Raw genomic sequence first — 24,183 nt, 5'->3', positions numbered from 1 at the left:
ATAAACAAGCCTAAAAGTAAAGGGATAAAAGTGCTAAAATCATTCTTCCAAGGTTGGAGGAGAGGGTGGTATTTTACCCTCATAGCACTTGAAATTTATCTGTCAGTCCCAGATGAGCTTTGAAAGAGCTGACTGATTTTACTCAAGCTCAGTACATGATTCAACTTAAACTACTGTCTAGGTCTTACCAGTGGCTAAATAAGTCATTGTGTTTCACAGTAAAATCATTAGATGAGCATGTCTTATATTTTTTCTAATATATTTCTGTAAGATACAGTATATGTGCATGGGTAAAAATTATAGCCAAAAAATGTGAGGGGAACAGGAATTGGTGAGTTGGCTAACCAGTATTTAGCATTGCTTGGCAGTAGTTTAAAACTTCTGAGCTTGGACAGTCTGGATGATAACTGTTAGAAGACACTGCTTCCATGTGTCCAAATTACAATACTTTGGTCAGATCATTAGTAATACATAGACAATTCCTCCCTACCTATAACTAAAATATAAGAGTATAAATCCAGTATTAGCATTAATTCTTTTAGATCTGAAGAGTGACAAATGCTTCTTCATCTATCGCTTATCATATATTTATTGGGCACCTACTATGTGCTAAATGTTGCATTAGAAACTGGAAAAAGAAGACAAAGATATGGACCCCCTTAAGTAACTCACCCTATGAAGGACAGACACACAAAAGGAAAATGGTAAGGTTTTGTAATGTGAGTCATGACAGAGGTGAGCCCTAGGGGTTATGAGGTACAGAGAAAACCATGTGAAGGAGAGGACACCTGGTCCAAATCTTGATGAATGAATTTCCATTATCTGCACATCTCCATCCCACAAAAAAGGGAAAAAAGATAAGTTCCAAGCTCTGAGAATAGCATAGGCAAAGTCACAAAAGTGAGAAACTGATGCATCTGAGGAACTGCTGAATAAAGTGGATATGGGATGCTGCAGGAGGTGAGTGAGACAAAGTAGAGCCTTATAGACTATGAAAGGGAGTTTGTTTGTTTGTTTTTAAGTCATGTAGAAACAGAGGATTTCACATAAATGGTGATTGTTAAGTAATCTGATTTACTGAGATCATCTAGCTGCAATTATAGAATGGATCAAGGGGAACAAGACTATAGCAAAGAGACCCATGCCAAAAGAAGAGAATGGACATCAGAAAAGTGTAGGAAGAAGAATCATAGAATTGGTTTCTGGTTGGATGAGGACTGAGGGAAAATGAGTGGTCTAGGATCACTGACCAATATAGATGAGGATGCTCATAGGATACTCAAGAGGAGGAGGTGGGAGGATGATTAGGCTTGAGGGGAATGGAGAATCATGATGAATTCAGGTCTGATATAAATTAAATTTGAGATAAGCAGAATTGCTAAGTGAAGAAGACAATAGGCAGTTGTTTGTGTGGGTCAATATCTCCAGAAAGTGATATTAGATGGCAGTAGATCTTTGTTAGCATCAATGTACATGGGTATATTTGAAACCATTTAAGTGGGTGAAGTTTTCTAGGAAGCAAGTATAAAGAGGGGGAGAAGAGAGCTAAGTCCTGGGGAATGTTGCCGTTTAAATGGCTAGCCCTGGAATTAAAGGGAAAAAAAAGTCACCAAATAGTTAGAACTGAAGACGTAAATGAAAAATGGCATTACAGATTCTTTGGAAAGAAAAAGTTTCAAAGACAAATATCAAATTTTTTAGTCATCTCTTCATTCCTTGATCTGTTTATCCACTCAATAAGTATTTATTGGATTCCTAGTATATTCTAGTCACTAACTATATACAGTTGCTAAACAAAGTCAACCCTGTCCTAAGATAGATTATCATTTAATGGAATACACTGATTTTAAATAAATGAGCCAAGAAATATGTGTGATTTCAAAACATGGTGAATGCCATAGAAGAATACAAGGATTCCCTTGGTGTGATCATTAGGACGTTGTTGGTGGCATTCATATTGGTCGTCTTAATGGGATGAGAAAAATGAGAGCAAGTCAAATTGTCACCAAATTGCCATGGATCAAGGAGGAAATTTGAGGGAAGGATGCAAAATAAAGCAATGTAGGCAACTTCTTTAGAAGCTTGAGTGTGACAAATAATAGATCAATAGCAAAAACAAAACAAACACCAAAGAAGATTTTTATTCTGTTTTAAGAGATGAGAGGATAGAGCATATTTATGGGCTGAAGTTACAAGGAACCAGGAAAGAGAAATAGGTATATATATTTATCACAGTGAGAAAAATAATTGATGAAATTTGGTAAAATTAATTCAAAATATCACATTTCAGGTGGATTCAAATGAGTTAAAGACACACTACAGGAGTTCTACAAAATTTCAGGTAGGTGGCTTACAATTTCAAAATTGTGCAAGTTATCCATTGCCATTTTGATTTTAAGTCCCATCTACAAATTTCTTTTTTCAAAATCTGCTTCTTTTTGAATTGTAGCTTTTGTAACAAAGTTTATACAGATGAAGTTCTATTAAGCAAAGGCAAACCTGAAGTTTTTGCTTCTCAATAATTACATGGTATACTTCCTTGTAAGGAAGAAGTATTTTTGCTTTTGCTTTGTTCTTTATATGCATCTTTATCAAGCACAACACAATGTTAGTGCTCACATTTAAATTCTGAATAAAATATCAGTAAAGAAGTATGGAGTGTACAGTAAAACTTTGGATCATGAGTAACTTGTTCTGTGAGTGTTCTGCAAGATGAGCAAACATTTCTAATAAATTTTAACTTGATAAACGGGCAGTATCTTGCAATATGAGTAGTACATGATCCAAATGTCACATGATGACAACTGAGCCAATGGTTCTTGAAATTCGCTTTGATATACAAGTGCTTGGGATTGCAAGCGTGTTTCCGGAATGAATTGTGCTCACAAACCAAGGTTATACTGTACTTTGTCTTATTCATATAGAATGCTAGCCTCCAATTCACATACCATGTTGTAAAAGTCTATCAAATTGTTCTACTCCTATTTCTTTGTAGTTCATATAAATAAAATAGAAAAGAAGCAATTATTTATATAATATGGCACCCTCTTTCCTCAAATAACAATATAATTGTATGTTTTTTCACTCATGATTATTTACACCCAAATACTTTGTTATCTTTTATTTGTCCCTCCTACCTTTGAGAAATACAGATTTGGGAGATATCCAAGCTTACCTAACTTGTGTAAGTCCAACCTCCCATTTCAAGAACACTTCTGTGGCCTCGAATTTTGTATAAAAATACAAATCTGGGTTTAGGAACCCTATTGTCCCCATTGGCAGTCTATGGTGATTAAAATCTCTTTCAATTTGTTTTTATCTCCAACTAATTTTCTTTGTAAAAAATTGCCACATACTTAGACATATTCATAATCTATGCTACTTTGATGAACTCCACAAGAGGATGTATATTCTTTTTAAGTGTCACAAAACTTATTCTAAACTCTTAATCACTATCTTGAATTTGAATAAAGGCAAATTAACTCATACATTTAATGTGGGTTTACAAATGTAAAATTTTACATTTATTCAATTGTGGTCACTCATTTTGAATTCTCTTAGCACATCCTGCTTGTCTAGTTATTTTTGTGATTCATTATTCCACTATTAGATTGTTAATTTCTTGTGGTTAGAAACAATAGTTTACTCCTATTTCAATCCCAACATGTTTTGTAAGGTGCCTTGTACAGAGTTCAGTATTGGTCAATTCTTACTCTATTCAATTTTCTACAATTCAATGAGAAATAAATCATCTTTATCTAACACTAGCGTGTTAATATCAAACACAGCTAATGACTACATAGAGAATTAAAGTGGGCAGTTGAGCAATTGGATAGACAGCAAGTAAAAAGACCATAATTCTGACATATTAGTTCTAATAAATTTATTTTAAAGAATTTAAAAAGATTATTATGATTTGAGCCAAAAAACATGAGTGCTGCAATAACACTAGACAAGTTAACAATTCTATGCTCCTGCTTTTATACTTATATGACATTATTTTAATAGCTGTTCTGTATTCGTCTCAACTTGTTACAAGGCTCAATATCTGTGGGGTAAAATTAATGAGGTTTGAGGATATGATGTAATTTATAAACCAATACTATCTGTAAAGAATTTGTTTGTAATAGCCAGTCTGATTAATTTAAACTAAAAGTTTCATTTCTCTTTAGTAACACTAAGTTATTGTGAAATTCTGGTATGCAATTAATTACCTCAACTTTCCATTTCATATGCCTTACAAAAAGCCCTTAACTGCTCTTAAATGTTTTAAATAAATTAAATGTTTTTTAAATTACTCTATTTTTCAAAACTGTATAAAAATTAATGAAAATGAATATATCTTACTAAAAGAATTTCTTATTGTTATCATTGCAATCAGGAAAGTATGCAAGTGATGTTGCCATTTTGCAACTGCCAGGATAATAGAAGACGAGAATAATTAAATACATGACAGATTTTAATGTATATATTTTTTGAGCTATAATAATACTTTTAATACTTTCAACTCCTATTGGAGTTACTGATTAATTGTAAATGGGACTGGTTCCTTTCCTCTATCTCAGCCTGCACAGTGTCTAAGAGATAGATTTCATAGCAGTTTATTGTTAGCAATACCATCCCGAAGAGAGAGAAGTAGAGAGAACTGAGGTATCTGGAAGAACCACCAACAGTATAATCAGGCCTGAATACTGGAGTATTGGCTGAAACATAAAAATATACAACTGCGTTTAATGTGCAATGGTTTCTAATAAAATCAAGAATTGATGACTTTCAGTCCAAAAGCCCCATGTTTAAAACACTATTAAAATGTATTTTAACATTAGCAACCATGCCATCTCTGAAGTATATGTGACAGCTCAACAGAAATTACAGAAAATTCAGAGCCTAAGGAGAGCTCAGATGCGTCAAAGTGGAAATGAAAAACATTGGAAGTAGACTACAAAATAGTGTTGTTATTTTCATGGTGCTAATATACCTTTCAGTGACACCGGGCATACTTAACTGAAGGCAGTTTTGTATTAAACAACAAATAATTCATGGTACCCAGTCAGCTCTTACATATTGGTATAAATCAATCCATGTCCAAAAAAGCACATAAATACAATGATTGTGAATATGTTTTTCCAACAGCTGGATGTTGCATCAATAATGCCATTTGATGTTTTCTATGTCTTCTTTGGGTTTAATCCAATATTTAGGGCAAATAGGATATTAAAGGTAAGATAACTATATTTAATTTCTTTTTATAATCTTGAAATGATTTAAAATGTCCTAAAAGTATATTTTTAATTTTTCCCAAACTGTCCATTTTTCTGCCTTTATCAATGCTATGAATTTTAAAACTGAATGAAGGAAAAACATCATTGTTTCTACTAATGGAAGTTGTTTTTGATTATTCTATGTCTCACAAGAGGTATTTTTATAATCTAAGATAGGAATGCCTTTGTACTTCTACATACAACTATAACTACAAACGAATCTTTCATAATTATATTCTTTCCCATTTGTCCTTTTTCATTAGATGGTCACAATACCAGGAACACAGGCAGTAAAATGATAGATTAGATTACCTTTAAGTTATGTTACTCCTCTGTAATTCTAGAAGAAAACTGCAAATGCTTTTTGCATAACAGAATTGTGTACATATTTAGATATAACTCAAATATCCACCAACAGGGAACTAGTTAAATACGTTGTAGGACACCTATATAATAGAAAACTTTGTAACACCAGAAATAAATAAATAAAAAGAAAGTTTTGTATGAACTTATACAGGAAGACCTTAAGAATAATTTTTTTAAAAGCTAGTTACGGAATAGTTTATAGAACATTACTAACTTTTCTATAACAGAAAGAGGAAAATATTCCATTTCTTTGTATTTATATAAACAGTGAAAAACTACCAAATGAATTTAATAAAAATGGTTAGCTGGGGTGGGGATGGAAGGCAGGAGGGAAAATTAGAATGAATAGGGACAGGAATGGGAGCAAGACTTTGAAAGGCATATGTTTCCTATTGTTTTTAAACTGTGGGAATGCATTACTTATTCAAAAAGATTCTAAGATATAAACATTTTATAACTCAGCTTCATCAGGCACCTAAAACAAATCTGAGGAGAGTCAGGACGTGAAATTTCATGTAAACCTTTAAAATAGCAACAATAATGTATTCCCAAAAACAACCTTTATAAAAGGAACACCAAAGATTTTATAAATTTTAAGTGGTTATCTCTCTCACATCTTGGGAAGACAATACAGCATAACCTGGGGACATGGTGGAGCCTGACAACAGCAGCAATAGCAGCAAAAAAAAAAAAAAAAAAAAAGCAGCTGCTCTTTGTTGAATACATGCTTGGGGCTGCAAACTTTGTTAAACTTAATATTCGTGACACCATTTATTCCTCAAATAACTTCATTTTAGAGATGAGGATTAGCAGGATAAAAAAATGTAGATTCTATCACATGTTTTTGACTCCAAATTTTTTACTGTAATCACATTGGCAAATAAACTTCAACCTGAAAGGGCTTTCCTTCCATGCCCATAATTTTTGGGTTTTTTTTTTATTTTTTTCAATGTTTATTTATTTTTGAGAGAGAGAGAGAGAGAGAGAGAGAGAGACAGGGAGGGGCAGAGAGAGAGGAAGACCCAGAATCTGAAGCAGGCTCCAGGCCCTGAGCTGTCAGCACAGAACCCAATGCAGGGCTTAACTCACAAACTAAGAGATCATGACCTTAGCCAAGTCAGATGCTTAACCGATTGAGCCACCCAGGCACCCCACCCATAATTTTTTTCAAGTTGAAAGGGACTTTCCTTTATATTTTAACACATTTAAGACAACTCTAGAGATTTCTGGTTTCACCTTGGAATGTGGGTCTAGATGGGAGCAAAACAACTTTCCAAGCAACTTAGCAGGCAGGCCATCCTTCATCAAATGTCTAATCACACATGAAAGTTGCCAGAGATTCCTGCTCAGAGATAACCAACTTTCCAGGAAGACTCAGGTTCCTATGGATTTGGGAGTTTGTCTGGCATTATAATAAAAACTTCAAAAAAGCCAACTCTTTACACCTCATCTCTGTATCTCTGAGGTGTCCAAAGACTCTCTATATTCAATAGGCTTTTTAAATATAGAATACCCTGAAAGTCAACATTGATCTTGTTTTCATAGCCCAATAGTCTAGTCATTTCACAAATAAGTGTGTCATTTTAATGCACAATTCCCTAGGAAAAATTTCATTTCTCAGTCTCCAAATTATATATGAGAATACAAATTAAAAATATAAATTTTCTCTACAGTGAACACTTAAGCTAAACTTAAAAACACATTTGTGCAAATTTCTATTAAGAGCACAATAAACAAGTTACCACAAATTGAAATTATCTCAACCGAATGAGGGATTTTTCCTACTAAGGATTCTGGAAAAGCAAGTCATTTGTGTGTATTTCTAGGTAAACAGTGATTCCTATTGTATCTGTTTTGTAATTTTAAATGTTCTATTGCAGTCATATTTACATCGGATCAATTTTGAACTAAATAAACCGTGAACTAAGTAATATTCAATAGTCCCTTATATCTGTAAGATTCTGTGAGTCTTAAATTAATAATTAAATAATTAAATACACTAACTCTTGTATGGATGCAACTGCTTCAGGAGATATGTTGTCTTACTGTTCCCATTTTACAGATGAGGAAACCAAGATACAGAAATATTTAGTGACTTTTCCAATGTTGCATAGTTGGTAAATGGCAGAGGTGAGATTGGAGTTTGGCTGTGGATTTCATGCTCTTCCTCTTGCCTTATACTGCATATAGTAATGAAAGAGGAGTTCATGTAGGGTGTATGAGTTGAGATAGAAGATGATGTAAGCAGGAAGAGACCTTGAGGGAAATAGCAACTCTGGATTACATGCATGTAAACTCACTGTACCTCTTTGAACAATGTCAAGAATAGCTAACCAATGCTACTATTACAGGACTTTAAATTTTGTTGAAGTAAATGCTCATTTAATGCAACTTGCTTAAAAATAATGCTAGTGTTAAGCAACTGGACTTAACACCTATTTATGACTTCAATATATTATATTATACTTTGCCTATTTTAGTTGTGTCTTAGGGTGAGTGTGATTTTAATTATTGTAAAATAGAGTTCTGTTAGATGCTTTAAAAAGAAAAGGGAAAGAAATGTTTTTAAGCTTGATTTTCAAAGACATTACAAACAAGACTGTAACTAGAGAGTAGAAATAAAATAAAGCAAGAAGCACTGGGAGTTTGCACCATTCTAAAATGTACTGACCAGAGGAAGATACAAGTAAATAGACCCTTGTTGTTTGTTTGTTTGTTTGTTTGTTTTGAAGACTTATGAATGGAATTATTTTAAGTAACAAATAAAATTTATTTTACATAGTTTGATTTAAATATATGTATTTAAGACTAACACACTTTGGGATTTCTTTTGTTCGTTTTCTACATAGTACACTTCATTTTTCGAGTTTAATCATCACCTAGAGTCTATAATGGACAAGGCATATATCTACAGGTAAAGTATGACTCAGTATACTTCCAGGGGTGGCAGAGAAAGCAATGGCACAACAGTTTAGCAGCATTTGGAAAGAATATAATATCCCTGTGAAAGAAACAGAATAATCTCAAATTTTTGGTTATATAAAATATAGGGTTATGTTCTAAAACAGACTTGAATATTTTGAAGTGAGATAAAAGCATGAAAATCATATTAGATTTTATACAAATATAGGACTAAAAATAGAATGTATTACCTGCTTCAGTCATAACAAGTACAGATAAAAGTGTTCCTTCACAAATTGATTCTGCATCTTTCTCATGACAATTCATCTTTTTTAAATGTTTATTTTTGAGAGACAGAGAGAGAGAAAGACAGACAGAGTGTGAGCAGGGAGGGGCAGAGAGAGAGGGAGACAGAATCTGAAGCAGGCTCCAAGCTCAGAGCTCTGAGCTGTCAGCACAGAGCCCCACGTGGGGCTCAAACCCATGAACCCTGAGATCATGACCTGAGCAGAAGCTGGACACTTAACCGACTGGGCCACCCAGGCACCCCAACATGACAATTCATTTTAATCTGAATTTCATTCATTTGCTGTCCTGAACTTCACTTGCACAGAAGACTTCTAGTCACTATTAATCGTAGCGTAAAGTCCCACGAGCTTTTCAGAGATATCCAGTTAAATCAGTGTGGCGTATTTTATGGGACTCAAAGTGGAGAGGTGACCCTCGAGGCATGTCTTTCAGGGAGTTGATTCATACCATCTGTGAAAAGAGAGGAAGGGTGTTGTTTTTTTTTTTTACACTCTGTCAGTCCCAGTCAAGACATTGCAGTTAGAAAACATGCAATGACACCATCATTTTATACTGTACTAACGAGAGTTAACAGTTCACAAATTTAAAGCAAGGAGATTCAGTGGAGACTTTAAGAAAAAGAAAATGTTAAAATAGGCTGTATTCCAGAAACAACATGAGCGTCTCTTTGCATTTATTCTCCTTGGCAGAGTCATTCGAACAACTGGATACTTGCTGTTTACTCTGCACATTAATGCCTGTATTTATTACTGGGCTTCAGACTATGAAGGAATTGGAAGTACTAAATGGGTGTATGATGGTGAAGGAAACAAGTAAGTTTTAATTTGAAGGAAACATGGATTCTTAACTTTCTGTTTCAGTGTACATGTTTCCTTAAGCTAGTGTTTTTGAAACTGTAAGTCACAATCCATTAATAGGCAGTATGTTTCTAAGTGAAAGAAAATAAAGCAGAGGAGAATAAAATAGAAAAAATCAGTCTGTCATACCTAGTAGGTGTGTGTGTGTGTGTGTGTGTGTGTGTGTGTGTGTGTGTGTGCATCCTGGGTTGACCTGGGAAATGCATTTCTTGCTCTGGATTATGATCAGAGAAGTTTGAAAGCCTCTGCTTTAGACAACTGAGTGACAAGATAACTTTTAATAACTCCAGTGCTGATTGTTAGTAATGAACAATGTTAATTATTTGGAGGTCAGGTGAGGTAGCTAATTAGTTTACCACTGAAGGGTTTTATGGGTTTATGAGTCAGCTCTAACAACTAACTCAATTAAATACTTACAGAGTAACAAGGACCATAAATTAAACTTGACAATTAGATGTGCAAGTATCACAGGAATAAAAGAGATCATTTGAAAAATTTAGGGCAGTAGAATCAGGACTCAGGAATGGCAACTAGGTTATTTAATAGTGAGATTTCCTTTTGGTAGATACAAGAACCTGGCATAAAGTAGACTCCCCTAACTTTCTGCTCCAATGAAGTGACATTGAGCATATTATAAGGCAATGTCCTTAATGGAAAAGGGCAGGTCCCAGCATGACTTTGAAGAGCAACTCACAGCAGCCTTGGGAAAGAAAGCAATTATAGGAGTGAAGATACTTCACAAAATTACACACTACCTAGAGTGAGCGGAATATGTGTGAGGGATTAAAACAACATTTTTTTGAACTTTTAACCAGAACTGATGTTAGAAATTTAAAGTCAGAAGGCTCACTGACTGGGAAAACATATCACACACACACACACACACACACACACACACACACACACACACACAGAATATCTATTCCTGGAAAGTTTATAACCAAATCTACAAGTAATTTCCTTTAGAATGTGGATTAAGTATATATTTAGTTTAATATAAATGATGAATTTATATAGAAAAATGAGTAAGGCACCAACTGTATTAAATAATGCCTAAAAGTGAGTGTGTAATCTAACATTATTAGCAGCCTCAGTCTGATAATGCTTCTTATCAAATCAGCAAGATAATAGAGATGCATCAAAATGCCTTCCAGAAAAAGTGGAACTAATTCTCTTTTCACACCTGGATGTCTCTCTGCAGCATTTCTAGAGACTATATCTTGTTCCCAGGCCTAGAACACTGTTAAGTATATTAAAACACTTACTATATGTTAAGTACTTAAAGAAGGCAGGGAAGAAGAAAGGAAGTAAGCAAAAAGAGGTAATGACCAGATCTGTGTTATAACAAGAAAAAAGAAACCAGCTTCAACCCATAAGAAATTTAAGCTAATGTTTGCTAATATTTTAGAATTATAATTCCCACTGTAGTGCAGACCAGATATCTAAAGCACCTCTTCTCTAAAAGACAAAATATATTATTTATAATTTTTGTCATAAAATTACTTGTTATAATATACATTTCTAAATAAATTACAATAAAGTAGTTTTCAATAATTATTGAATTCTCTACAAAGTAAAAAGAGTCTCCAAAGTCTAAAAAATAGATGTGTCTAATAACTTGGAGCAGAATGGTGAGATAGCCACTGTGGAACAGAAATAAAGAACATAACTTTTTACTCAGTAGAAGGGGGAAATAAAGGAATGAAAAAACTAAAAAAAAAAATTTCAACAAGTCCAAAAAAAAAAAAAAAAGGCAAAAACAAAGTAAGGAAGTTCTGGGGAGAAATATAGAAAATAGAAAAGCAGAAAGGCAAAACAACACAAAATAAGATAGTAGAAACAACTTAAAATATACCAATAAGCACAATAAATTAATATGGACTAAATTCACTAACTTAAAGAGATTGCCAATTAATAATAGTCAGAATAGACTTTAAAACAAAAATTATTCTAGGGGCGCCTGGGTGGCTCAGTCGGTTAAGCACAATAAATTAATATGGACTAAATTCACTAACTTAAAGAGATTGCCAATTAATATTAGTCAGAATAGACTTTAAAACAAAAATTATTCTAGGGGCACCTGGGTGGCTCAGTCGGTTAAGAGTCCGACTTTGGCTCAAGGTCATGATCTTGCGGTTTGTGAGTTTGAGCCCCGTGTCAGGCTCTGTGCTGACCGCTCAGAGCCTGGAGCCTGCTTCGGAATCTGTGACTCCCTCTCTCTCTGTCCCCTATCCGCTCATGCTCTGTCTCTGTCTCTCAAAAAATAAATAAATGTTAAAAAAATTTTTTTTAATTATTGTATATAAAAAGATTACCATAAAATGGTATAAATTTCAATTCACCATCAGTATATCCCAATTCTAAATGTGTATATGCTAATAAAATACAATAAATCAAAGAAAGTCATAGAGCAAAAATTAATAGAAGGAAGAGAAATTGGCAAATGTGCCATCAAAGTGTGCGATATCAACACACAACTATTTATTGACCAAGCAACCAAAACAATAAGTAAAGATATAAAAGATTTGAGAACCCACTTAACAAGCTCGATTTTTTTTATGCTTCTAGTTTTACTTAAATTCTAGTTACTTAACATATAATGTAACATTGGTTTCAGGAGTAGAATTTAGTGATTAATCACTTATATACAACATTCAGTGCTCATCACAACAAATGCCTTCCTTAATACCCATCACTCATTTAACCCTTCCCCCCACCCACCTCCCTTCCAGCAACCCTCAGTTTTTTCTCTATAGTTAAGAGTCTCTTTTATGGTTTGCCTCCCTCTTTTTTTCTTTCCCCTAATGTTCATCTATTTTGTTTCTTAAATTCCACATGAGTGAAATCATATGGTATTGGTCTTTCTCTGACTAACTTATTTTGTTTAGCATAATACACTCCAGCTCCATCCACTTCACTGCAAATGGCAAGATTTCATTCTTTTTCATGGCAGAATAATATTACATTATACATATATATATATATATATATATATATATATATATATATATATTACATCTTTATCCATTCATCAGTCACAACTTCTTTATCCATCAGTCAATGGACATTTGCACTCTTTCCATATTTTTGGCTATCATTGATAATGCTGCTATATAAACATCAGAGTGCATGTGCCCCTTCAAATCAGCACTTTTGTATCCTTTTGTATAAATACCTAGTAGTGCAATTGCTCAGTCGTAGGGTAGTTCTATTTTTAAATTTTTGAGGAACTTCCATTCTGTTTTCCAGTGTGGCTGAACCAATTTGCATTCCCACCAACAGTGCAAAAGGGGTCTCCTTTCTCCACATCCTTGCCAACATCTGTTGTTTCCTGAGTTGTTAATTCTAGCCATCCTGACAGGTGTGAGGTGGCATCTCATTGTGGTTTTGATTTGTATTTCCCTGATGATGAGTGGTGTTGAGCATCTTTTCATGTGTCTGTTAGCCATCTGGATGTCTTCTTTTGGAAAAGTGTCTGTTCATGTCTTCTACCCATTTCTTCACTGGATTTTTTTTGGGTTTTGAGTGTTGAGTTTTATAAGTTCTTTATAGGTTTTGGATACTAACCCTTTATCAGAGATGTCATTTGCAAATATCTCTTCCTGTTCCAAAGATTGCCTTTTAGTTTTGTTGATTGTTTCCTTCACCCTGTGCAGAAGCTTTTTAAAACAAGCTTAATTTAACAGATAAAAATAGCTCTTTGCACCCAAGAATTAGAAACCACCCATTCTTTTTAATCATTCATGGAAAATTACAAAAAGTGGTAGTTTTCTTGCCAATAGGCAATTTTCACTACATTTCACAGCATTGGTATCATACAGCCCACATTCTCTGATTATCAAGATAAGAATTACTTCATAGGCTCTGCTCTGCTCATTGAAGGGTTCTTACTCAAAACTAAGCTCTAATAATCCTATTACCAGCTGTCAGGGGCACATGTATTTTGTATATGTTTTATATGTGTTTATAATATATAAATGCTGCTGCATGTTTATATATTGTAAGATTGCATATGGTAGTTATTAACATACTTACATTTTCCTCGAAGTTTTTAAACATCACCATCCACTACTATACCCCTTCTATCTCTTCATAATACTCTTGGCTTTGTAAGCCCAAAGCATTTCTTACTTAACCCTTGTGATAGTTTCTGATGACCTATAAAGTGAAGGTTGTTTATGAGGCCACTGGACTCATAGCCTTTGCCCTCATTAGAATTAGGCAGCAAATTGTGGATCATAAGTAGAACATTGTGAACAATTAAAATAAGAGTCAAGTTTAATTCTATTCCATTAATCCTTACCAGAATAATAATGTCTGTTCATTTCAATAGAAGACAAGGAGTCATTTTCATTCATATTGAATAGATGGCATCCTTCAGTCAACTGTGAAATTTGACAAAGAAGGAAAAGGCTTAGCTCAAAAAGAAAACATAAGTAGTTAAGGTTATTTGGAACACAGAAATATCCCCAATGTACCTTTGTCCTTTGTCCATGTATACCACAGTTTAGTCATTTACTGGCATAAATTTCCGAGTGTCCACAAATGTCTTAAATGCCTAGCCCCAATCCTTAAAATATATACCTTCAAATGCAAGAGTAGAAACCATGCAAAGCTGTCATGGGAATCATGATTTTCGACAGGGTAAGGAAGGAATGAATTTACTATACCAAAGTGCTAGGGAAATTTAGGACAACTTACCACCCTTCATTCTACACATAAAGATGATGAGACTGAGATAGATGAAGGTAATTATTCAGGATCTCCTATACTTCAGTTCAGACACCGGCAGAGAAGGAAGGAAGGAAGGAAGGAAGGAAGGAAGGAAGGAAGGAAGGAAGGGAGGAAGGGAGGGAAAGAGGGAAGGAGGGAGGGGAGGGGGGAGGGGAGGGAAAAGAAAAAAGAAAAGAAGAGAAAAGAAAGAAGAAAAGTCTTCACACTAGACACTACACACCCTTTGGATGTAACAGAAACATACCAGAACAGCAACGAGTTTAGTGGACCAGAAAGGAGAGGAAAGGCAGCTGGCAGCATGACAGGGAGGAGTCTGGAAGGAGATTTCACAGATGTGCTCACAGATGTAGTCTTCCCATGTTTTTATTTCAATAAGTCTAGGTGTGCATAACCATTCACTTATTCTTTCATATCATTCAACAAATATTATTAAACTCTTATTGTGCTAAGTCCATAAATAGCTGTCTTTTTGGAACTTACCTTCTAATGTGAACATGTTCCCTCATACTCAGTGCCTCCAGTGATAAATTTACAGAAATTTGGGACTAAGATGGATAGCAGCAGTTAAGAAAATCCACACATAAAGTATTAAATTAGATCCTGTTAAAAATTGCATTTACCCAGGGTGCCTGGGTGGCTCAGTCAGTTAAGTGTCAGACTCTTGATCTCAGCTCAAGTCTTGATCTCAAGGTCATCAGTTCAGGCCCCACACTAGGCTTGTGCTGGGCGTGAAACCTACTTTAAAAAAAAAAAGTCACATGTCCCACTGCACATCCACCACAATAGCAAAAATAAAAAGACTGTAAATACCAAGTGTTAGGTTAAGAACGTGAAGCAAATGAAACCCTCATACATTGTTGAAGGGAACGCAAAATGGCAACCACTTTGGGAAAAGATTTGACGATTTCTTTTACAATTCAACGTACACCTTACATGTTGTATGTAAGTGATGAATTACTAGATTCTACACTGAAATTAATGTTACACAGTATGTTAACTAACTGGAGTTTAAATAAAAACGTGGAAAAAATATATACCTTACAAACAAAAATTCAAACATAAATAGTTACCCAAAATAAATAAAAATATATGTCTATTAAAAACTCATATAAGTGCATTCAAGAATGTTTATTCATAACAACCAAAAACTTGGGACAGCCTAGGTGTTCATACACAGGAGAATAAACAAACTGTGCTATGTTCATGCAATGCATAATACTCAGCAATTAAAAAGCATAGACTATTGATACACACAACATGAATAAATTTCAAAATCATTATTCTGAGTGAAAGACATCTTACAGAAAAGTGTACATGTGATGTGATTTCATTTGTGTGAAATTCTAAAACAGGCAAAACTTCATCTCTGGTAGAAAACATTAGAAGAGTGGTTACCTCTGGGAAAAGGAATGAGGGAGCTTTCTGGAGAGGTAGCATGTTCTAGGTCTTGATCGGTGTTTGGGTTACACAAGTGTATACATTTGTCAAAATTCATCAAATAATATACTTAAGATGTATTGTATTTTAAAAATTTTAAAATAACTCTACATAAATATCAAACTCTGGTTAACATATATATTCTAAAGCACAGTATTTAGAAGGAAGTGTCTATGGTTGGCAAATTACTTTGAAATGCATCCAAAAAGTAAGATGGATTCCTGAATGAAAAAGTGGAAGGATATGTGACAAAGCAGGTAGAATAAAGTGTTCATAGCAGAATCTAGGTGTTCACTATAAAAAGTGGGTGCTCACTGTAAAATTCTTATGATTCTTCTGTTTATTTGAAATTTTTTATAATGAAATCTTGGGGGGAAAGTTTCATATCATGTTTGTTTCACAGAAGAATTTCTGTTTTCAACACTAAATGTTTTTTTATGGTTTTATGTCAAATTCTGCCTTAGTGTTCTAACTTGGAACGCTATATATACAGCCTGTTAGATAGTTCATGTATTAAATCAGCCAGATAGAATCTCCTTGAAAAGATCTATCTGCCTGGCATGTTAATATTAGAGGTGGACACACTTGACTAATTAAGCTAATCCTAGGAAAATCAATAAGATGCCATCTAATTAAATTACAAATCTTACCTTTGGTTGTGCATGTCTGAGTGCATGAGACATGAATCCAAAAATAAACTTCAAAGCATTAAGGCAGAAAACTTCCAATTAACATAGCAGACTAATTCGTAAACAACAAAAAATAGTTCAAGGCTAACTCTTCAGATTTGGAAAATCAATGCCTAAGTTTCACATTTGATTGTTATCTCCTGGCATTCACAAATAAGAAAATTAGAGAAAGTAATTCATGTATTTGTTCCTGCTAACATTGCAGTGACTTTGAAGAAGACAGTAATCCCAACACTTGTAAGGGAGATGGCTGTGTAGGGAGAGAATCTAGTCCCTGTCCCATTCTGGATAGTATTGGGTTCAATATATTTCCTTAATTTAAAAAGACCCACAGGTCCTAGGTCGGTGACCAAACTAAATCAGGTAATAGGAAATTATAAATTGGAATTTGAAAAGTTAAAATGCAATCCATAAAATTAATTCTGTACTTCTTCAAGGTGGCTCTCTTTGACATCCAGTTCACTGTAATATTAGTAAGTCCAAAGAAACTTGCTAGAAAAAATTGCAAAGTGGTAATATTTTTATTCTCTTGGCACACTGGTTTCATACCCTCCAAAGAGTTAATTATTTTTCTGTTCCACCAGGTTTTAAAAAAAATACAAACTCATATCCTTCAAAAGGTATTGAATTTCAAAATGAATGATTTCTTTCTAGATCTTTTTTTGAATATTGACTTTAACTGCAGTTTGATTCTTTGAAAACCTCCAACTCCCTGCTGCTTGAAGATCTGAAAACTGTAAACTTTTTCACAAGAAAAGGACCACCCTTGCTCAAAGACTAAAACACGAGTACTTGAAGTACAAATATTTATGTGGCACACCTAGACAAAAAAAAAAGACAACTAGGTCTAGGATTCTGTAAACAGTACTGCTTTTCTGTGTCTACCCTAGAAACTAGAATTGCTAGATGGGACCCACTAAATCCAGTGCCTCTCTGCAATAATATATGGAGATGTTGTATATATACAGCACATTTTTCTTTAGGAATTCAGTGGTATATGGAATATACCAAGTAGTATATCTAATCATGCACAAAGATTACAATAAATACACAATGAGACTAATACCAACTTTCATTCCCACTTCACTATAGACTCCATGAAACCCTTAGCCAAATGTAATTAAGTGAATCTTTTTTTTTCAAGATATGAAATTTATTGTCAAATTGGTTTCCATACAACACTCAGTGCTCATCCCAAAAGATGCCCTCTTCAATACCCATCACCCACCCTCCCACCCCTCCCACCCCCCATCAACCCTCAGTTTGTTCTCAGTTTTTAAGAGTCTCTTATGCTTTGGCTCTCTCCCACTGTAACCTCTTTTTTTTTTACCTTCCCCTCCCCCATGGGTTTCTGTTAAGTTTCTCAGGATCCACATAAGAGTGAAAACATATGGTATCTGTCTTTCTCTGTATGGCTTATTTCACTTAGCATCACACTCTCCAGTTCCATCCACGTTGCTACAAAAGGCCATATTTCATTCTTTCTCATTACCATGTAGTATTTCATTGTGTATATAAACCACAATTTCTTTATCCATTCATCAGTTAATGGACATTTAGGGTCTTTCCATAATTTGGCTATTGTTGAGAGTGCTACTATAAACATTGGGTACAAGTGCCCCTATGCATCAGTACTCCTGTATCACTTGGGTAAATCCCTAGCAATGCTACTGCTGGGTCATAGGGTAGCATTTTAGGGTAGGTCTATTTTTAATTTTCTGAGGAACCTCCACACTGTTTTCCAGAGTGGCTGCACCAGTTTGCATTCCCAACAGTGCAAGAGGGTTCCCGTTTCTCCACATCCTCTCCAGCATCTATAGTCTCCTGATTTGTTCATTTTGGCCACTCTGACTGGCATGAGGTGATATCTGAGTGTGGTTTTGATTTGTATTTCCATGATGAGGAGCAACGTTGAACATCTTTTCATGTGCCTGTTGGCCATCTGGATGTCTTCTGTAGAGAAGTGTCTATTCATGTTTTCTGCCCATTTCCTCACTGGATTATTTGTTTTTCAGGTGTGGAGTTTGGTGAGCTCTTTATAGATTTTGGATACTAGCCCTTTGTCCGATATGTCATTTGCAAATATCTTTTCCCATTCCGTTGGTTGCCTTTTAGTTTTGTTGATTGTTTCCGTTGCTGTGCAGAAGCTTTTTATCTTCATGAGGTCCCAAGAGTTCATTTTTGCTTTTAATTCCCTTGCCTTTGGGGATGTGTCAAGTAAGAGATTGCTACGGCTGAGGTCAGAGAGGTCATTTCCTGCTTTCTCCTCTAAGGTTTTGATGGTTTCCTGTCTCACATTCAGGTCCTTTATCCATTTTGAGTTTATTTTTGTGAATGGTGTGAGAAAGTGGTCTAGTTTCAATCTTCTGCATGTTGCTGTCCAGTTCTCCCAGCACCATTTGTTAAAGAGACTGTCTTTTTTCCATTGGATGTTCTTTCCTGCTTTGTCAAAGATGAGTTGGCCATACGTTTGTGGGTCTAGTTCTGGGGTTTCTATTTTATTCCATTGGTCTATGTGTCTGTTTTTGTGCCAATACCATGCTGTCTTGATGATGACAGCTTTGTAGTAGAGGCTAAAGTCTGGGATTGTGATGCCTCCTGCTTTGGTCTTCTTCAAAATTACTTTGGCTATTCGGGGCCTTTTGTGGTTCCATATGAATTTTAGGATTGCTTGTTCTAGTTTCGAGAAGAATGCTGGTGCAATTTTGAATGTGTAGATAGCTTTGGGTAGTATTGACATTTTGACAATATTTATTCTTCCAACCCATGAGCACAGAATGTTTTTCCATTTCTTTGTATCTTCTTCAATTTCCTTCATAAGCTTTCTATACTTTTCAGCATATAGATCTTTTACATCTTTGGTTAGATTTATCTCTAAGTATTTTATGCTTCTTGGTGCAATTGTGAATGGGATCCGTTTCTTTATTTGTCTTTCTGTTGCTTCATTATTAGTGTATAAGAATGCAACTGATTTCTGTACATTGATTTTGTATCCTGCGACTTTGCTGAATTCATGTATCAGTTCTAGCAGACTTTTGGTGGAGTCTATTGGATTTTCCATGTATAATATAATGTCATCTGCAAAAAGTGAAAGCTTAATTTCATCTTTGCCAATTTTGATGCCTTTGATTTCCTTTTTTTGTCTGATTGCTGATGCTAGAACTTCCAACACTATGTTAAACAACAGCAGTGAGAGTGGACATCCCTGTTGTGTTCCTGATCTAACGGGAAAAGCTCTCAGTTTTTCCCCATTGAGGATGATGTTAGCTGTGGGCTTTTCATAAATGGCTTTTATGATGTTTAACTATGTTCCTTCTATCCCGACTTTCTCGAGGGTTTTTATTAAGAAAGGATGCTGAGGGGCACCTGGGTGGCTCGGTCGGTTGGTCATCCGACTTCGGCTCAGATCATGATCTCACGGTCCGTGAGTTCGAGCCCCGCATCGGGCTCTGTGCTGACAGCTCAGAGCCTGGAGCCTGTTTCAGATTCTGTGTCTCCCTCTCTCTCTGCTCCTCCCCAGTTCATGCTCTGTCTCTCTCTGTCTCAAAAATAAATAAAAGTTAAAAAATTTTTTTTAAAAAAAGAAAGGATGCTGAATTTTGTCAAATGCTTTTTCTGCATCGACTGACAGGATCATATGGTTCTTTTCTTTTATTAATGTGATGTATCACGTTGATTGATTTGTGAATGTTGAACCAGCCCTGCATCCCAGGAATGAATCCCACTTGATCATGGTGAATAATTCTTTTTATATACTGTTCAATTCGATTTGCTAGTATCTTATTGAGACTTTTTGCATCCATATTCATCAGGGATATTGGCCTGTAGTTCTCTTTTTTTACTGGGTCTCTGTCTGGTTTAGGAATCAAAGTAATACTGGCTTCATAGAATGAGTCTGGAAGTTTTCCTTCCCTTTCTATTTCTTGGAATAGCTTGAGAAGGATAGGTATTATCTCTGCTTTAAACGTCTGGTAGAACTCCCCTGGGAAGCCATCTGGTCCTGGACTCTTATTTATTGGGAGATTTTTGATAACTGATCCAATTTCTTCGCTGGTTATGGGTCTGTTCAAACTTTCTATTTCCTCCTGGTTGAGTTTTGGAAGTATGTGGGTGTTTAGGAATTTGTCCATTTCTTCCAGGTTGTCCAGTTTGTTGGCATATAATTTTTCATAGTATTCCCTGATAATTGCTTGTATTTCTGAGGGATTGGTTGTAATAATTCCATTTTCATTCATGATGTTATCTATTTGGATCATCTCCCTTTTCTTTTTGAGAAGCCTGGCTAGAGGTTTGTCAATCTTGTTTATTTTTTCAAAAAACCAACTCCTGGTTTCATTGATCTGCTCTACCGTTTTTTTAGATTCTATATTGTTTATTTCTGCTCTGATCTTTATTATTTCTCTTCTTCTGCTGGGTTTAGGCTGTCTTTGCTGTTCTGCTTCTATTTCCTTTAGGTGTGCTGTTAGATTTTGTATTTGGGATTTTTCTTGTTTCTTGAGATAGGCCTGGATTACAATGTATTTTCCTCTCAGGACTGCCTTCGCTGCATCCCAAAGCGTTTGGATTGTTGTATTTTCATTTTTGTTTGTTTCCATATATTTTTTAATTTCTTCTCTAATTGCCTGGTTGACCCATTCATTCTTTAGTAGGGTGTTCTTTAACCTCCATGCTTTTGGAGGTTTTCCAGACTTTTCCCTGTGGTTGATTTCAAGCTTCATAGCATTGTGGTCTGAAAGTATGCATGGTATGATCTCAATTCTTGTATACTTATGAAGGGCTGTTTTGTGACCCAGTATGTGATCTATCTTGAAGAATGTTCCACATGCACTCGAGAAGAAAGTATATTCTGTTACTTTGGGATGCAGAGTTCTAAATATATCTGTCAAGTCCATCTGATCCAATGTATCATTCAGGGCCCTTGTTTCTTTATTGACCGTGTGTCTAGATGATCTATCCATTGTTGTAAGTGGGGTATTAAAGTCCCCTGCAATGACCACATTCTTATCAATAAGGTTGCTTATGTTTATGAGTAATTGTTTTATATATTTGGGGGCTCCCGTATTCAGCCCCAAATAGACATTTGTAGTTAAGTGAATCTTACATGTTCTGTCCTAATCTTTATTATATTCTTTTCTGTTGCTTTGATTCCTGATTGTCTTCCTATCTGGGCTCTTAGGATACCAGTCTCTCCACTTTCAATTGTTCAAGTTAAGTACAGAATCTTTATCAAGTATATTTCTAAACTTGACTATTATATTAATCAAGTATATTATTATTATTGATTTTCTTCAATACTAAATTTCTAGATAAATTACCTGTTATACCCAAGAGAAATTTCCCTTTTAAGATTGAGGTCCATCCGTCTCTGTCCCTGTCATGGTTTATATAATGAATACTGTAAGAAGATGTAAGTAGAGAAGAGAGAGGAGGAACATATCTGCTATATTTTCTATAAGTAAAAATAACTGTATCTACACTATAAAAAGCTCTCCAATCTTTATAAATATCCTTGATCTCACAAATCACTAGTGTGGTACTTTAAAGATGCCCTCAAATTCTTTGCTGCTCCTCTCATTGTAAGGTGGATCCAAATATCCCTTTCTTCAACTTCTGAGTTATAAGAAACTGTATAGCTACTGTCAGGACTACTATGGCTCTGGGGGAAACCAGCCACCAGGTAAGAAGCCCATCTACTCTGACACTGCCATGGTATGAGGAAGCTCAAGCTTGTCATATTGAGAAGCTGCTTGAAAAAAGGATACCCAGCCAGCCCCAGCTATTCCAACTATGCCAGCCCAGGTTCAGACACATGAGAGAAGACATCTTGGGCATTCCAAAAAGATATAATGTGGAGAACAGAGAAACCCAGTCAACAGATTCAAGTTCCCAGACATTTGGCCTCAATAAGTCTGCCCAGTGACCACCAGTCATTCAAGTCACCCCAGCTGAGGGTCCACTCATCTTGCTGGGCCATCTCTGCTGGGCTTTACACAAATACCCAACCCAAAGGTTTATGAGCCCTAATGAAATAGTTGTTTTATACCACTAAATTTTGAGTTTATCTGTTTTGCAGCAAGAGATAAGCAGGACACCTAGTAAACACCCTCCTTAGGACTAATTATTTAGTCATTTCACTATGTTTATTGAGAAGTTTATGTTGGTACACATGGTATTTGCTAATGTTTCCTATAGAAAGAAAATCTTGATTAGGAGGAAATGTGTTATAATTTAGTAGTGATCTGTACTCCCAAGCATAGTGCTATTTTAATGTGCTAATAAAAGGCAAAATGGATATATTTTCTTTTCACAGGTACCTGAGATGCTATTACTGGGCCGTTCGAACTTTAATTACTATTGGGGGCCTTCCAGAACCACAAACATCATTTGAAATTGTTTTTCAACTGGTGAATTTTTTTTCTGGAGTTTTTGTGTTCTCCAGCTTAATTGGTCAGGTAAATGGAGATATGAATCTCTAAATACATAATACTGCTATTTTTGAAAGGCTAATAAGTCTTTGTAAATTTACAGAAGAAAAAAATCAATCTTTCATCTATTTTAATGAATTGGAGGAGGATGTGAATGAGCCAACATTGCCTTTGAATTTTTAAACCATTAAATCTATCAGAAGACCTGTCCACAATGTCAGGTTAGGCTCCCAGAGAAAGTCAAGTTTCTAAATTGACTTATTAACTTGGAATTTCCTGAAAAACCTTTAAAATCTCCCTTCTTTAATTAAACTTCATACATTTTCATAAAATCCCTGGATTAAAATCAACTTCAGAGGCTCCCAAATGCCATTTAAATAAATTTAATTAATAAGTCATTGGTTCATAAATGTTTACTATGGCATCTCTTTGTCCTTATTCTCAAGGAATCACAGTCTAGTAAGAAAGTTAAACAAACACAAATAACTACCGCAAGGTAGTTGGCATTTGCAAGGCATAGAACCCAGTATCTTTGTGCATTCCCAGATTCATAAGAAAAAAAAGCTGGACAACATAGCTTTTTAGAAGTTATACTTCCTTGGAAGGTACTTCATATGCCATATGTTTGGGAACAAAAAAGCCCCATGTTGAGATTTGTATGCTGGGTAGAGTTAGACAAATTCACAAAATGACTATTTGACTATTCCCACTAGATAAATTATTCTTTCTCATTCACCACACTTACAGTGGTATGAATAAATTGCATGCTTTAACAATATTTTGCAATAAAAGCTATTTTAATAACATTTGAAGCTGACCACAAGTAGTCAAAACTCAAATCCTACATCAATGAATATCAGGACCTGCTATCCATGGTAAGTACCAGAGGAAAGTTTGAAAGCTGTATTATATTAGTTAAGAAAAGGGAAGTTTTCCAGGAGTTTTCCTGGAGAAGAATGTATTTGCAACATCTTAATAAAACAGATAGGATTCAGTCATTATAGACAGATAGTCCAGTCAATCAGAAATAGTGTGTGAAAGATAGCAACAATATAAAACAAGTATGTTTGAGGAAATAGAAGGAGTACCAGCATGACTGGAGTGAAGGATGCTTGTAAATAAGGTTAGAGATGTACATAAAGACAAAATATTTTAGGGCTCTGAGTGTTAAAGATGTTGAACTTTATCTTAAAAGGCAGTAGGA

At 35.0% G+C, this 24,183-nt stretch overlaps 1 protein-coding gene across 3 annotated transcripts in view; it reads left to right on the top strand.

Annotated features, from left to right (window-relative positions):
- Positions 1-24,183, top strand: part of CNGB3 (cyclic nucleotide gated channel subunit beta 3) — a 157,252-nt gene that overhangs the window by 71,836 nt on the left and 61,233 nt on the right. For all 3 annotated transcript variants that reach the window (XM_019453407.2, XM_019453408.2, XM_019453409.1), the window contains 5 exons: positions 2,291-2,341; positions 5,134-5,220; positions 8,477-8,541; positions 9,527-9,649; positions 22,865-23,006. In XM_019453407.2, the coding sequence (XP_019308952.2) occupies positions 2,291-2,341; positions 5,134-5,220; positions 8,477-8,541; positions 9,527-9,649; positions 22,865-23,006 (468 nt within the window). The remainder of the gene's footprint in view (positions 1-2,290; positions 2,342-5,133; positions 5,221-8,476; positions 8,542-9,526; positions 9,650-22,864; positions 23,007-24,183) is intronic.

This window comes from Panthera pardus, unplaced genomic scaffold (genome assembly GCF_024362965.1).
Source record: "Panthera pardus isolate Hobbes unplaced genomic scaffold, ASM2436296v1 HiC_scaffold_7, whole genome shotgun sequence".
Classification (NCBI taxonomy): Eukaryota; Metazoa; Chordata; class Mammalia; order Carnivora; family Felidae; genus Panthera; species Panthera pardus.
Note: the sequence above shows the minus strand (reverse complement) of the source record. Positions and strands in the feature narration are given on the sequence as shown.